General features: G+C 41.9%; 2 protein-coding genes across 9 annotated transcripts in view; one reads left to right on the top strand and one right to left on the bottom strand.

Moving 5' to 3' along the window:
- The window catches only part of MFSD6 (major facilitator superfamily domain containing 6), a 47,605-nt gene that overhangs the window by 20,338 nt on the left and 10,515 nt on the right, over positions 1 to 16,752 (top strand). For all 8 annotated transcript variants that reach the window (XR_012656632.1, XM_032763310.2, XM_075070047.1 and 5 more), the window contains exon 3: positions 2,849 to 2,946. Coding sequence is in view for 7 of the 8 variants with exons in the window: in XM_032763310.2 (XP_032619201.1) it covers positions 2,849 to 2,946 (98 nt within the window). In the remaining variant the exon portion in view is untranslated. The remainder of the gene's footprint in view (positions 1 to 2,848; positions 2,947 to 16,752) is intronic.
- NEMP2 (nuclear envelope integral membrane protein 2) overlaps positions 3,245 to 16,752 on the bottom strand; it is a 55,974-nt gene continuing 42,466 nt past the window's right edge. Inside the window, exon 9 of the mRNA XM_032763321.2 lies at positions 3,245 to 3,292. Within this exon, the coding sequence (XP_032619212.1) occupies positions 3,277 to 3,292 (16 nt within the window). The 3' untranslated portion in view covers positions 3,245 to 3,276. The remainder of the gene's footprint in view (positions 3,293 to 16,752) is intronic.

Here is a 16,752-nt window from a genome sequence, read left to right as displayed (position 1 = left end):
GCCGCTTTTAATTAGGTGCTTAAACTTTTGACACTCAAATGTGATCATTTTGGGTTCGATTTATAAATATCTAGCTGAACATTCTGAAAGACAAGTAAACAGAAGAACTCTGTCCGTATTCCTTACTTGATTTTTTTTGTTTCTGGGCTAAAGGAGGCTTGCAGAAAGGAAGAGAAACTGATGAGGAGGGATATGAAAAGTGAGCTTCCTGGATAGGGCCATTTTTCTCTTTGGGAGAAAGTTGGCAAGAAATTGTATGCACAGGAGTCAATTAAGGAAAAGAAATGAAGTTGTTGGACAGAAAGATGGTAGAGATGGATGGATGAAAGGAACAAATTTGTTGTAGCTCTTGTTCACTACAGATTGAATCTCCCTACCCACTTTGCCTGTTAATATCCGGCCTTGCTATTGCTCCCCATTTTCTGCTCTAAGTGGTGATCCAGTGCAGGGCCGGCTCCAGGCATCAGCATTCCAAGCAGGTGCTTGGGGCAGCAATCTGCAAGGGGCGACAGTCCATGAGTTTTTGCTGCCCCAAGCAATGTGCCAAATTGCCGCCATGGATGGCAGGGGCAGTGTGTGCCGTTAGGGCGGCACGCGCGTTTCTGCGGTGGTGGCAGTTCGGCGGCAGCTTCTATGTTCAGCTGCCCATGGCGGCAATTTGGTGGCAGCTTCTGTCTTCAGCTGGAAGACAGAAGCCGCGAATTGCCGCCACTGCAGAAACATGTGTGCCGACTGAACAGCACACGGACTGCCCCCCGCCATCCTCAGCGGCAGTTTGGCGCGCTGCTTGGGGCGGCAAAAATAATAGACCTGGTCCTGATCCAGTGTCACTATCCTGGCAACACACATCAGCTACGGACCCCCTCCGACTGCCTGCCACACCTGTGGAAGCAGAGTCTCTGGAGCCGGCCTCTTGGGGTGTCTGGTAAGACTTTCTGCAAAAATACATTAATTACTATAAAATATAAAATATTATGAACTTTGCAAATCTGGGCATTATTGCACAAGCTTACCTGATCTCAGTAGGCAGGCTCCAGTGTAGTTATGTTTGGGTAGTGATAGCATGACCATAGTACATGCTGTGGCATTTGTCTGAGTGGAAGCCAGTAAGACTGAACATCATGGGACCTCTTTTTAAAAAAATAAATAAAAAATAAAATACTGCATTTGTATTCGTACTTTCCATCTTAGATTTTTCAAAGTTTCTTAACACAATGTCGATTTAAGCTTCACAATACTTATGTGAAATAGGAAGCATTAGCCCATTTTTACGCATGGTAAATTCAATTAAATGACTTTGCATAGTGAGTTTGAGGCTGTGGAAGAAATAAAGCCCTGATATTCAGAGACTCTGGTCTGTGCCTTTAACCCCCAGGCCAACCTTTCCTTTTTAATTTTCCTGTGGGTCAATCCTGAGTATAACCCTGGTTATTTAAGAGGTGGAGTTCATCATTCTAAGATTGAAGTTGGTTTTTTTTTTTAAACATCTGTGGGTCCACCTTGAATGTTCTGCAGTCGCTCCCACTAGGAACAGGTCCACTAGAAACCTGCAAGTTGAATAACAAGATCTTTTACAAAACACCGGAGTGCAGATCAGTAAATACTGCAGTCTCATCTTTGCCTTGTAGAGAAGTATAATAAGCAGGGTATAATAAGCTAAAAGAGTGGTTGAAATCAAGAGCGAAAATCAGAAAAGGTTATTGTAAAGTTAGGTGAACCTGGTACCTGTCAAATACAAACCAGGGAGGAAGTTAATGTTACCCCTGTATGTATGGGTGACTGGTAAGGGGGTTTAGTCACATTCCTCTTCCTTTCTGATTTTAGAGATTGTATTTCCAGTCAGTGATTGACAACAAGGGAAAGTGACTTGCTAATTTAGACTAATTTCGTCTGTTATCCAAATCTACCTCTTTCCCTCCTGGAAAAGAGATGATTTATCTCATCCTGCTAGAGCCACAGGAAAGATATGATGTACAACAAAGGTTGCTTCTAGTAATGATAGTTTAGCTTGGTGAGGAAGAAGTAATTGGGTTGAAGCCTGAAGTCAGGAAAGGAGAGAAAATGTTTGAGTAAATAGCGTGAGGAGAAAATGAACTGGGAAAACTGGGCTTGAGCTTTCTGGTCAACGGTTATTTTAAAACCTGACTCTTACCCTCTTGCTTCCAAACTGGATTGTCCTGTTGAAAACTAGACAGGTGACAACAGTAGTGTTGTCACTGCATGGAGTAGTTAGTTATTGTTTTTTTTTGTGGAAGAGTAAATATTTCAAAGTAGTAGTGCACTGGATGCAACTCCTGGAATGCTACCTTTACATCAGAATGGATTAAATAAATTCCTATAATAATATGGACCTATACTCTTCTTAAACTGTATGGCTGATGTGTGAATCATTGAGGCATTTAAAAAGACTAGTGTCAGGTGATGGAAACCATATTCTCCCTAAAATATAATGCAGTAGGACATTACATAAAACGAGAATAGACACTACCTAGTCAGAAGCTCAGAGGATCTATTAACGCTAGACAGATTTAGGGTTAATTCGTTTTCCATTAGTGGTTTGAAAAGAATTCTCCTGGGGTTTGGTTTAAATTTAATCAATCACATTTTTATTTTTAACTTGGAACAAGTTTAACTGCATGCCCGCAGAGCGGGAAGAGGTTGCGCTTGGGTGTGGGATCTTTGTAAAGGAAGATTTTTTGAGTAAGAAATTGTGTGTGAGCACACACTTCCTTGTGCTGCATTTCGCTTTCATATTAGGATTTAGAAAGCAATCAGATGTATTTATGGTACCATACAAGACATGGAAACTGCAAACCTCTGACTGTTTTTTTCCCCTTCCTCCCTTTAGAGTGCTCTATATTGGCCTTGCCTGTAATACAGCTCGCTACATTTATATCTCCTATTTGGAAAATGCCTGGACTGTTCTCCCTATGGAAGTACTTCAAGGTAAGATGATACAGTTATGATCTTATAGTATAAAGTGAGCCACTTAAATTATTCATGTTGCCATCTGAGCTGTGATTAAGAGAAGGTCCAGTAGCTCTTTCCTTCTGACTATAAATATCCCAAAAGACTTTATGGTCTCATAAGTTGTTAACAGGGGTTGTCATGGAAAAGGTTTGACGTCAGGAGGTTGGTTCTGCATTTGATCTGCACACTGTTCTGTTTGTTGATCCAAACAGATCTGCTTGAGATCAACACACCCTGTAACTAAACAAAGAGACAGGAGTATGAGTTGAATACACACCTGCACATGCTGCTTGGTTGCTTGGGTTCTTAAGCTTCTTTATATCTGTTAAATGCAAAAAATCAACACAGTTGAAAGACAATAGTTAAAAAGAATGGATTTATGCTTATGCTAACTTTTTTTTTTTTTAATGCCCTAGCCACCAAAGAAAATGTTTTGGAACATCCTGTCTGTTTAAATTTTTCTGCAATTGTTTTTCAGTGGCATTCTGTGATTTATAGCTTAGGCTACTATAACCTGACAGGAACTTAGGTTTCAACAAAGCCCTCTATGTGCTTGCAAGACAAGGCAAACCTTTTAGTTTTACTTTTTATTCAAATCAATTGCTTATAGGGCCACTATTTTAAATTAGAGATTAATGATATGCATGGTCTATGCAGAAATATCATTTTGAGTCCTACTGTCAGATGAAAAATCATATTTTTAAAAAAAAGACCTTAGCTGTGTTACTAAGAGCATATTAGATTATTATAATGTAGATTTACTTTCTACCATTTATGCTCTTAATTTACTGTAGCATGCAACACAGTTCACAGAAAGATCACTCCCCACCATACTATCACTTTTGAGGTGGTTCTATTATAAGACCTAGATTACTTGACTCTCCCATTTAAAGTGAGCAACATCCCATGAATCACTACAAGTTGTGGTGTTAATGAATCTTCTGTTTTGCTCTAGTGCTTCTGGTTTCCAAATGTGTGTTGTTGTTTTTTTAATTATATACATCACATGAGCACATTTTAATGTAATATTTCAAAATTGTTGATTTAATAAGTGTCTTATCACAATATGCTCTAACAGTTTCCAATGCCTAATGACTTTTCTGTAGAATTATATATTTAGCAGAACTGATAGAGTAAAATATGGCAAACTTGTACTGTTTATTACCTTGAGTGGGATTTGATATTTGTGATTACTGAAGTTCTCTATGAACACTGTTTCGTTTATTGGTCTCTGATTGGCATTTCAAAGTAAATGAAATACTTGTATGTAATGGTGGATAAGTTAATTTTGAAGAAGATTAAATATTTAATTTTAACATAAAATTAGAAAGGTACATTGAATTTCTAGATAAGAATTCAAGGCCACTGCAGGGCATGGAGAGATTTCTAGAAGACTGTGCAAACTGCATCTAGTGATTGTAATTTTAACCATGCTACAATTTCATAGCTATCAGTGTATAGAAGTTGGTGAAAGCTGCTCCAAGCATGGCATCTTCTTAAGACAGAAAATGAGAGGAGTTTATTTTACACTTATTTCCTAAAGAAAGAGTTTAGAAACTATAAGCCTTGTTTATTCACACACACGGTTATATGAAAATAAGGGGTTGGATTAACTCTTAAATTGCTAGAAGTTTCAATGGTCCCTGCCAAATGAGTGCCTATGGGGTGTAAATACAATGCTGTATGTGTTAATTCTCCAAACATGCAAGGAGATGAGGTAATGTAATCTGTCTTCAATTCTTGTCAGGTTACAGTAGAGCATTCAGTAGCTAAATTATAAGTTCAGAAAGCCATTGAAAAATTTAACAGAGACAGGATGTTCCAGAACATTTTCTTTGGTGGCTAGAGTATTTAAAAAAAAAGTTAACACAAGCATAAATCCACCCTTCTTAACTGTTGTCTTTCAAACGTGTTGACTTTTTGCATTTAATAGATATAAAGAAGCTTAAGAGCCTCATCAATCACTTTTCTGTCTCAATAGAGTGACTATAGTTTTACTAAAATACTCAAGCCATGTCAGTTTCAAAACAATGGGCTGAACTCTATTCTGGCAAAGAATTTTTCCCAGTATAAAATTACCTCATCTGTCAAATAGCAGCCATTCTAAATTGTCCAGCTGGGTAATGAGACTGGTGACATGAAAATGTCAATTTTAAAGATATAGAGCTGTTACAAAGTGGCAACTGGCTAAAAAGCTCCAGAAATGAGTACCAGGACCAATCTTGCTTTCCTTGTGCAACTGAAGCTCCAGTTTAAATTAGCAAAGATGGTTACTTCTATGGAATAAATAACTTTGGGGAGGGAGGGTGGTTTGTTCATCACAGTTTTATTAGACTCTGCCAGTTTTTTGGATAGGCTATGATACTAAAATCTTTCCTTTTACACAATCAGAGTACATTTGAAAGCTCTTTATATAGGCGCTGACCATCTGGTTATATAAAGGTTATAATTTGATTGTGACTCTTCAAGGAGGAGCAATGCACAGTTGTTATGATCTGAGAAACAATGCCACATTTGTTCCAATAGAATAGTTAATTGACATAAAATGGAACAGTTCTCACAAGACCAGTCAAGACAGAACAGGTCTCTTCATCAGGATTAGAAGTGACCTCAGGAGGTCATCTAGTTCAACTCCCTGCTCAAAGCAGGATCAGTCCCCAACTAAATCATCCCAGCCAAAGCTTTGTCAAGCCTGACCTTAAAAACCTCTAAGGAAGGAGAGTATCAGAGGGGTAGCCGTGTTAGTCTGGATCTGTAAAAGCAGCAAAGAGTCCTATGGCACCTTATAGACTAACAGCCGTTTTTGGAGCATGAGCTTTCGTGTGAATACCCACTTCGTGGACGCATGTCGGACGCAAGGAAGGCGATTCCACCATCCCTAGGTAACCCATTCCAGTGCTTCACCACCCTCCTAGTGAAAAAGTTTTTCCTATATCCCACCAACCTCCCCACGCAATTTGAGACTGTTACTCCTTGTTCTGTCATCTGCTACCACTGAGAACAGTCTAGATCCATCCTCTTTGGAACCCCCATTCAGGTAGTTGAAAGGTGCTATCAAATCCCCCCTCATTCTTCTCTTCTGCAGACTAAACAATCCCAGTTCCCTCAGCCTCTCCTCATAGTCGTGTGCTCCAGCCCCCTAATCATTTTTGTTGCCCTCCGCTGGACTCTTTCCAATTTTTCTACATCCTTCTTGTAGTGTGGTCCAAACTGGACAAAGTACTCCAGATGAGGCCTCAAGTCCTTTGATCTGCTGGCAATGTCCCTATGTATACAGTCCAAAATGCTGTTAGCCCTTGGCAACAAGGGCACATTGTCAACTCATATCCAACTTTCGCCAATGTAACCCCTAGGTCCTCTTCTGCAGAACTGCTGGCTAGCCATTCGGTCCCTAGTCTGTAGCAGTGCATGGGATTCTTCTGTCCAAAGTGCAGGACTCTGCATTATCCTTGTTGAACCTCATCAGATTTATTTGGGCCCAATCCTCTAATTTGTCTAGGTCCCTCTGTATGCTATCCCTACCCTCAGCGTATCTACCACTCCTCCCAGTTTAATGTTATCTGCAAACTTGCTGAGAGTGCAGTCCACGTAGATCATTAATGAAGATATTGAACAAAACTGGCCCCAGGACCGACCCGACCCAGCTGCCAGCTAGACATGGAGTCATTGATCACTACCCGTTGAGCCCATATTCTATGATTCTATATGTCTTTTGCAATAGAGCTTCCTTTGTACATCAGGATTGTGTAACAGTGGAATGGGGTCACAGAATCAATTTGTGGCTATTTTAAACAGCTACGTAGGAGAGTCAGAGTATATGTATCTGACTCCCCAAGGGAGAGAGGGGTATGTGGGTAATTTAATAAAATATCTTTCCTTTTTTGTTTGGATGAACTACATCCCATAAAATATCCATGCTCTAAAGCTTAGTTTGCTAGAGGTTAGCATGAGTAGAAAACTTTGATGTAAACTGTTACTGTAGATCTTGTGTCCAAAGGGATTCCAGTGGCTAAAGCAAGATAATGTATTGGATTTCTGATTTATATTTCACATGGACAGTCTCTCTTGAAACATTTAACTAGTTCTAATCCAAACAGATTTCTTACTAGGGTTCGGTTTTAAAGTAGTTTGAAATAGACATCTATATAGCACTGGCAATCACAAAAACCAAATGATTTAGTAACACACGGAAAATAAAAAGCTAACTTCATCCTATTTGGCTCTGAAGGAGGGATTGGGTTCATTTTGAAGGGAATTAAAAACACCAGGCATTTCTCTGGACCATATTGTTCTAGACTTGGGGTGTATGTGTGTTTTTAATATTGTAGCCTTTGTTTTCCTTACCAAATAAATTAGCATGGTACTCAAATTATTAAAAGTACACCAGAAATGTTTTGGATTTGCCAGGTTTTTAACTTGATTGATGATTATTCTTTTTCGTAACTGACAGTCTGAATGCATTACGTAAGCTTTTAAGTGATTTCCTTAATCAGCATGAGACATAGTTTTCTGAAAACTCAATCACCCTTTTTGGTTTACGCCTTTAAATTGGGGATTAAGAAGACAATAGTTACTTTCTACTTGCAATGAAATGAGTCAGGGATCTCATCATTATGTAACGAGTAGGTTTCTCAATATTAGTACTTTTTAAAATTATTTTTGGACCCATGTGTACTGTATAAAGTAGTCTGAAAATCCTTCAGCAAGTCTAGCATAAGTCGTCTTTCAACAAGCTTGATGTGTTATAAGTAAGGACAGACTCACAATTCAAAAATTATTTCTAGATGTACTTAAGCATGGTGTGTTCTGTAATCTGCTGACTAATCCTCCGTTACTAAGTTTCCTGAAGCTCGCAGATATTTTTGTTGTGAAGTATCTAAATCAGACTTTTTGCAGAGAGTGAAAAATAAACACAGAACTTGCTAGACATCAAATAGGCTCCTGACCAGAAGATCAATTCCAGTATATTGCCATTCATTAAATGAATCCTGTGGAATCCTGTATGTCAGTATGACACCTACAGATTTGTTACTCTTGTCTTATTTAATTTAGTTTATGTGGCTGTTCAATCTACACTGATCAGCAATTGCGGAACCGAATTCTCTCCCCCTGATGTTGGTTAATAAATCAGGTACATAGGACTGATCCTTGTTGGTTAAATCATCCATTCTCCAAACCATGTTTCTAAACTGGAAATTGGACAAATGCTAGCAATGGCTAGTCAGGGGATGAGCTGTGACTATATTTAATTCCACCCAACCTCAAAAAAAATATCACCAGCCAATCCATGAGGGTTTTTTAAAGCAGAACCACAGTAAAATAGCTGTAGATGTGTTCACCATGTAACTCTCTACAAAATTGCCATTTTATTCTTGCCTCTTGCCCCAGAGTCAGGATTTTAAATTGAGGCTGCAGATAGCAACCTTCCCTTCTCCCTGCCAGCTGATATATTTTTTTCTTCTTCTCCATGACATCTGACCACTATGTTCTGCCTTAAGCAAAATTGTCTCTGCATATTCTGATTTTCCATGGTAAGAAAAAAAAAATAAAGGGACCCAAAATGTATTATTATTTGATTAGCCAGGAGTGCCTCAAATGCATATGCATTATTTATATCTGAAAGGACCTCTACCACTGTTAGCAATGGAAATTGGTGATGTCTGACAGCTGGTGGGCAAAACTGCTTTGTAATGGCATGCTTAGTCAAAGCAGACTTACAACAGTGGGAGAAGTCCTGTTGCGTCTGACTCAAAACAGCATAAGCAAAGCTTACTATACCTTGCCTAACCCTGAGCAACCTCTATGGTCTGTCTGCCAAGCTCTCCCAAAGCCAAGTGCAAATGCAAAGTGAGTAGTGCAAAGAGTTTGGAAAGAATTGATTTTTGAGGTGGTTCTTAACATGCTTTTATTTTAATTTTTAAAACAGTTTGATTTGCATAGAGGTATGTCAGTGTACATATAAGGATTAGCCTCTGAACTCCTTCCAATGTGGCAGTAATGTTAAGGCCTTTCTACATTTAAAACATATATCAGCATACCTGAGTCAGTCATGGGGTGTGAAAAAACCATACCCCCAACAGTAGAGCCAGACTGACAACACCCCTGATGTATATGCTGCTATGCCAACACAAGAGTGCTGCTGTTAGCATAGCTAACGTTGTTTAGGGAGGTGGTGTTCCTACCCTAGCAGAACTCCTTGTACTGTAGGTGTATGCTGCATCTAAACTACAAGGCTGTGCTGGCAGCTATAGCTATGCCAGCACAGGCTCAGTATTGCCAACATAGCCAAAGAAACATTGACAGTGTGATTGCCCATAGGCTATGAGCCAGTCTTAGGGTTTGTGAAGCCCCCTGCTACTTTCATGAGGAGGAGCTATTGAGAGAAAGATGGGTTGTTGCTAGGGCTGTCAAGCAATTAAAAAAATCAATCGTGATTAATCGCGCTGTTTAAATAATAATAGAATAGCATTTATTTAAATATTTTTGAATGTATTCTACATTTTCAAATATATTGATTTCAATTACAACATAAATATAAAGTGAGCACTGTACACTTTGTATTCTATTTTTATTAAAATGTTTGCACTGTCAAAATCAAAAGAAATAGCATTTTTCAATTCACCTAATACAAGTGCTGAAGTGCAATCTATTTATCATGAGAGTTGAACTTACAAATGTGGAATTATGTGCGAAAAATAACTGCATTCAGAACAAAACAGTGCAAAACTTGAGAGCCTACAAGTCCACGCAGTCCTACTTCTTGTTCAGTTAATCGCTCAGGCGTGGTCTACACTACGCGTTTAAACCGATTTTAGCAGCGTTAAACCGATTTAACGCTGCACCCGTCCACACAACGAGGCCCTTTATATCGATATAAAGGGCTCTTTAAGCCAGTTTCTGTACTCCTCCCCGACAAGAGGAGTAGCACTGAAATCGGTATTACCATATCGGGTTAGGGTTAGTGTGGCCGCAAATCGACCACCTCCAGGCGGTATCCCACACTGCACCATTGTGACTGCTCTGGACAGCAATCCGAACTCGGATGCACTGGCCAGGTAGACAAGAAAATCCCCGCGAACTTTTGAATTTCATTTCCTGTTTGCCCAGCGTGGAGCTCTGATCAGCACGGGTGGCGATGCAGTCCCAAATCCAAAAAGAGCTCCAGCATGGGCAGTACGGGAGATACTGGATCTGATCGCTGTATGGGGAGACAAATCTGTTCTATCAGAGCTCTGTTACAGGTGAAGCGAATGAAAAGCATTTGAAAAAATCTTCCAGCTATGATACAGAGTCCCAGCACAGTGCTGATGTGGACAAGCCTAACGGAAAGACAAAGATCAATGGACGCTCATGAGGGAGGCGAGGGGGTACTGAGACATCCAGCTCTTCCCACGTCCCGCCGTCCCCGAAAAGCATTTGCTTCTTGGCTGAGGGCTCAATTGCCTGAAGGGTCAAAAACTTTTTCCCGGGTGTTCAGGATATATGTCGTCAATTTACACCCTTCCCCCAGCCACCCCCGGTGAAAGAAAGGGGAAAAATCGTTCCTTGACTTTTTATATGTCCCCTGGTCACTGCATGCTGCTGCCGTAGACACGGTCATGCGGCAATGATAGCAGCTCCTCTTCCCTCCCCTCCCAGTGGCAGGTGTTACCGTACAAAAGACGGGTAGCTGTCTCTCTCATTCTTTGAGTGTCCTGGCTGGCCTCAGTGGGCGGCAGGGGTGCCTGGGTTAAAATAAGGAATGACCTGGTTTTCCTGGGTAGATGGTACAAAATGCTGGTAACCGTTCCTCTCATAGCACAACTGGGGCTGAGTTTCATCAGCCCATGCCCACCTTCATGTCTAAAGAAAGATTCTGTATGGGCCTGGACTATCATAGGCAGCTGGAGCTGCCTCCCTCATTTTTATCTCATAAAACTCGGTGTTTCTTATTCCTTTGATTCTTTGTTTTTTTTTTTTTTTTTGTATTACTTCAGAACAAATTGGGGAACTGCCCGGTAGCCCGGAAAGTGGGGAGGAGGGAAGCGAGGTGGGTTGTTGAGGGGCACCCCTAGAATGGCTGCAGCAATATTTCTGCAGGATCTGACACAAAGCGGTTGTGCTCTGGTTCTCTGTATTGGTTCTCTAGTACACTTGCCCCATTTATTTAGGCAAGACTGACTCTATTTTTAGATAAACCCATAAGGAGGGGATTGACTCGGCGCGAAGTCATTTCCCATTTTTGTCTTTGCGCCCCGGCCGACCTCAGCGTAAGGCAGCCCAGGAGCACCCATGGACAGCAGCAGACAGTACAGAACGACTTGATAACCGTCATTTCTCATCGCAATTACAATCTGGATACAGAGCGTACAAGGAACGACTGGTAACCATCTCTCTGACCTTGCAATGGGCAATATGAAGTTCATGCTAGCGACTGTCCAGAGATATGTAACCGCTTCTGTGAAGCGGATCCAATACACATACATGGTGACCAGTACAAAAGGCAAAACGGGTCCATGGTTGCCATTGCAATATGGCAAATCATGCCAGGGGCAATCCCAGTGAAAAAAAGCCGCGAATGATTGTCGTCTGTGGCTTTTCACGGAGGAAGGAAATGAGTGACGAATTTACCAGAATCACCCGCGACACTGTTTTTGCCACCATCATGCATTGGGATTTCAACCCAGAATTCCAATGGGCGAGGGAGACTGCGGGAACTATGGGATAGCTACGGGATAGCTACCCACAATGCAACGCTCCAGAAATCGATGCTAGCCTCGGTACATGGATGCACGCCGCCGAATTAATGTGCTTAGTGTGGCCGCGTGCACTCGATTTTATACAATCTGTTTTACAAAACCAGTTTATGTAAAATCGGAATAATCCCGCAGTGTAGACGTACCCTCAGACAAACAAGTTTGGTTACAATTTGCAGGAGGTAATGCTGCCCACGTCTTGTTTACAATGTTACCTGAAAGTGAGAACAGGTGATTGCATGACACTGTTCTAGCATTGCAAGCAGGGCCGTCCTTAGAATTTATGGGGCCCTGTGCAGTATTATTAAACTGGTGCCCCTATGCCCAACAGCAACCTGGGCCCATAGCCCAGGGGGAGGAGGGAGGAGGCAGCAAGGATACCAAGCTTCCCAGCCCACCTCTTCTGCCTGTGGACCCATCCATACTCCATTCCTGCTCCGCCCAGGCCCTGCCCTCTCCCCACTGTCTCTCTCTTCTCTTCCCTCCCCCTCCCTGCTCACCCCCTTCCAGCCAAATCCCTGAACCCAAATGCCATTAGAAAGAAATTGCAGAAGAGTGGTTTTTTCAAAAGAAAATGGAGGATGTTTTCCACTGCATGCCAGATGGTGACGACTGGACATGCAGAAGGTACCTAATGAAAAGCACTAAACTTGGGAATAAAAAATGTCAGTCACGGGTATTTTGATATGCCCTGAAGTTTGTCAGAGATTTATTTGCAAAAACTTTGTAGTAAGGGCAAGTCAGCTGTCTTGCTGAACGCAGCATTGAATATAATGGAATACATGATGCAGCTCTTCTGTTTTACATTTTCTTAACCAGTATTTCTAAACTGATTTTATATTTTAAATGTACTCTTAAGCCTTCACAAAGTAATCATTCCAGATTACTACATATTTAACTCACTGAAACACTAATTTATTTTAAATTAATCAGTCACAGAGGTTTAGTGTGTTCATAACAATATTCATTGCTTTTAGAAAAAGGGAACACCAGGGCCGGCTCTAGGTTTTTTGCTGCCCCAAGCAAAAAAAATTTTGGCTGCCCCCTGTCCCTGCCCTGGTCTTCCCCCCTGCTGCCCCAGCCCTGGGCTCTCCCCTCCCACCCACACCCCTTGCCGCCCCAGTGCTGTCTTCCCCCTTCCCCCCCACCAGTGCCCTCCCCCCACCCCGCGCTGCCTCATCCTCCCTGGCTCCCCCTCCTTCCCCTCCACTCCACATTGCCCCCCAACCCCCCCCTTGCACTCCAAGCTCTGGGCTCCCTCCTTCCCCGCATCGAGGCCATCCCCCCCCACCTGCTGCCAGGCCTGGTCCGTCCCACCAACACTGCACCTCCTTCCGCCACAGCCCTGGTCCACTGTAACTCGCTCCCCAGAGGTGGGTTCATTCAGCAGAATTTTGGATGTGCACAAAACACAGACAGGATTGGTTCCCATATGGTTACAGAACTGCAGTAAAGTGGAACAATTTTCAGCTTGTGTGGTTGGAGGATATCTGGATGCATATTATAAACTGTCCTCCATAAATTAGGAAAAGTTGAGGTGCCTTTATTATTCTTTTGTTCCACTCTTTCTTTCAATGGGGAATTTGCCAGTGCAATATCACTGTCTTCCTTTTAAACAAACAAAAAAAGGCAATGGCTGTTGAAAATAGCAATTCCAGTCCTAATAACCACTGGGAAGCATTTCTTGCTCAATTTTATCTTACTTTTTCTACAGCAAGTTACAGTGGATCAGTATATTTGATTTGGAAGAAATGAAGTAACAGCTGCCCAAACTGAGCTTGAGTACTTCTGAATTTTGAGGTGTTCAAATCTGGAAGGCAGATGCTGGGGGTGTGTGTGTGTGAGGGGGGGGGCTGTGGGTTTCGCGGGGGAGCACAGCAGCATGTATGCAGCAGCGTGTCTGGCGCTACGAGGAGCCAGACACGCTGGTCTGAGTGGCATGGTAAGTGAGTTGGGGGGTTGGAGAAGGGTTAAGGGGTTCCGGGGGGAGGGCAGTCAAGGGACAGGGAGCAGGGAGGGTTGGATGAGGTGGAGGTTCTGGGGGGCAGGGAAAAGGGTGGGTTAGATGGGTCAGAGGTTCGGGGAGGCAGTCGGGACAGGCAGTGGTTGGATAGGCATGGGAGTCCCAGGGGTTTGTCAAGGGACAGGTAGGGGGTGGGGTCCTGGGGGGAAGTTGGGGGCGGTCTCAGGAGGAGGCAGTTGGGGACAAGGAGAAGGGAGGCTTAGATAGGGGGTGGGGTTCCAAAGGGCAGTTAGGGGCAGGGGTCCTGGGAGGGGGTGATCAGGGGACAGGGAGCAGGCAGGGAGTTGGATGGGTTGAGTTTTCTGTGGGAGGCAGTCAGAGGGACTGGATGGTGGCAGGTTGGGGTGTCCCTCCCCCTGGAGTGTCCTGTTTTTTGAATGTTAAAATATGGTCTCCCTACCACTCTCCAATCACAGCACGCTGCTGCATGAGGTCCCCCTCCTTCCTTTCCAGTTGGTAGTGGCCAAGGAAATCCTGGGAAATGTAATTCTTTCCCTGCTCCAGGGCTGGCTCTATAGGCAGGGAGCTAACCAAGGAACTACAGCTCCCAGAGCTCCCTGTTGGTTCTCAACTCCCAGGCTGGATTCCTGCCAGCTGCCGCCCCTGCAAATGGGCTGCCCCAAGCAGGTGCTTGCTTTGCTGGTGCCTAGAGCCACCCCTGGGGAACACTAATTTACTTTAATCTCCATAACAACAGACCTGTTGATGAAATTTCACCAATTTTAAAAAATACGTTTCCAATATGTTATTTTAGGCATAACAAAAGATTTTATATCTAACTAAGGAACTGATTTTGCTGGAGGGGTCTCTTAAAACTAGTTCATCAAATAGTCAGCAGTAAAGAAAGGGAAACTCGTTTGTCCGGCTATCTGGAAGGAAAGGGGTGTTGTCCCTTTACGGGCTCTCTTCAACAGGAGGGGCAAAGGGAGATAGGGATGGACAGAAAGGAGAGAGGACTTTGGAAGCAAGTTTTTTCTAGTATAATAATTAAAATTAAAATGTGTATTTTAGATACGGATGGTCCTTTGAAGGATTTATTTCAAGAACTACATGTCTGAAGATCCAAGCATTTAAGGCTAAAGATGCATACTGGGTTGTGCATCTAATAATCTATGGAAGGATTTTTTTTTAGAGATGTGATTCTATAATCTTTAATGAAATATTTTTAAAGTTAATTTTAAACTAAGGTCATGTAGACTAACATGTTCTGAGTAAATATTACAGTCATGCACAACTGTTTTTGTCAGTAAATTCAGAAACTGACAATAGATATAGAAGCTCCTCGACTTACGCAAGTGTTCCGTTCTGGAACGCCTTGCGTAAGTTGAATTTTGTGTAAATCGGAAATGTATCTCCGACAATTGCGCGTAGGAGAAAAAAAAAAGCTTACGGAACTTTTTCCCTAAGTCCAGATTTCTGTAAGTCAGGTTTGCGTAATCCAGGGAGCATCGGTACCTGGGGGTTGGCAAATGCCTCTTAAATGCCTTCATTACCACTTGAATGGCTCTTTAACAGTTTCAATGTTGTGCTAATAGGTCTGGAAGGCTTTTTCATTTTAAGTTTACTAGATCCCCTAGGGAGGAAGACTCACCAGGCTAGCTGTGGGAGACCGCAGGAAGGGTCAGAACAAGGACTGGAAAATGTGGGAGGGTGGAATTAAGACCCAGGAGTGCCCCAAATTTTCGGGTGCCCTAGGCAGCCACATATGCCTAAGAATGGCCCTGGTCGCAAGATATTTACATGCAAGAGATGCTAAAGATTCATATGTCCCTTCATGCCTCAACCACCATTTCAGATGGATGCTGATGATGGATTCTGCTCGATAACAGTTCAAAGCAGAGTGGACTGATGCATGTTCATTTCATCATGAGTCAGATGCTATCAGCAGAAGGTTGATTTTCTTTTTTGGTGGTTTGACTTCTGTAGTTTCTGAATCCGAGTGTTGCTCTTTTAAGACTACTGAAAGCGTGCTCCACTCCTCATCCCTCTCAGATTTTGGATGGCACTTGAGATTCTTAAACCTTGGGTCGGGTGCTGTAGCTCTTTCTAGAAATCTCACATTGGTACCTTCTTTGCGTTTTGTCAAATCTGCTGTGAAAGTGTTCTTAAAATAAACATGATGGATTATCATCTGAAACTGCTATAACATGAAATATATGGCAGAATGTGGGTAAAACAGAACAGGAGATGTACAATTCTCCCCCAAGGAGTTCAGTGACAAATTTAATTAATGCATTATTTTTTTTTAACAAGTGTCTGCATGTCCTCTAGACTGGTGGCCGAAGCATGAAGGGACATATAAATGTTTAGCATATCTGGCGTGTAAATACCTTGCAACGCCAGCTACAGAAGTGCCATACGAACGCATGTTCTCACTTTCAGGTGACGTAAACAAGAAGTAGACAGCATTATTTCCTGAAAATTGTAACCAAACTTATTTGTCTGAGCGATTGGCTGAACAAGAAGTAGGACTGAATGGACTTATAGGCTCTAAAGTTTTTGAGTGCAATTAAGTAACAAAAAAAATCTACATTGTAAGTTACACTTTCATGATAAAGAGATTGTGCTAGAGTACGTGTACGAGGTAAATTGAAAAATACTATTTTGTTTATAATTTTTACAGTGCAAATATTTTAAATAAAAAAATAAAGTGAGCACTGTACACTTGTGTTCTGTGTTGTAACAGAAATCAATATATTTGAAAATGTAGAAAAACATCCAAAATATTTAATAAATTTCAATTGGTATTCTGTTATTTACCAGTGCAATTAATCATGATTTTTAAAAACCGCAGTTAATTTTTTTGAGTTAATTGTGTGACTTAACTGCGATTGACAGCCCTAGTTGTTGCATCTCTAGGCAGGTTGGGCATCACAGAAAAAATTGAAAGCTTTGTTATTTCATGAAAGACTGAGAAATATGGCTGACTTTAGTACTTTAATATAAACACTTCCTTCCCAGGACATTTAACTGTGACTGTCAACTAATAAATGAAAACAGATCATGACAACAAACTTAGTGCTT

Source organism: Chelonoidis abingdonii, chromosome 10, assembly GCF_003597395.2.
Source record: "Chelonoidis abingdonii isolate Lonesome George chromosome 10, CheloAbing_2.0, whole genome shotgun sequence".
Classification (NCBI taxonomy): Eukaryota; Metazoa; Chordata; order Testudines; family Testudinidae; genus Chelonoidis; species Chelonoidis abingdonii.
The sequence above is the reverse complement of the archived record's forward strand: the minus strand, read 5'-3'. Positions and strand labels throughout refer to the sequence as shown.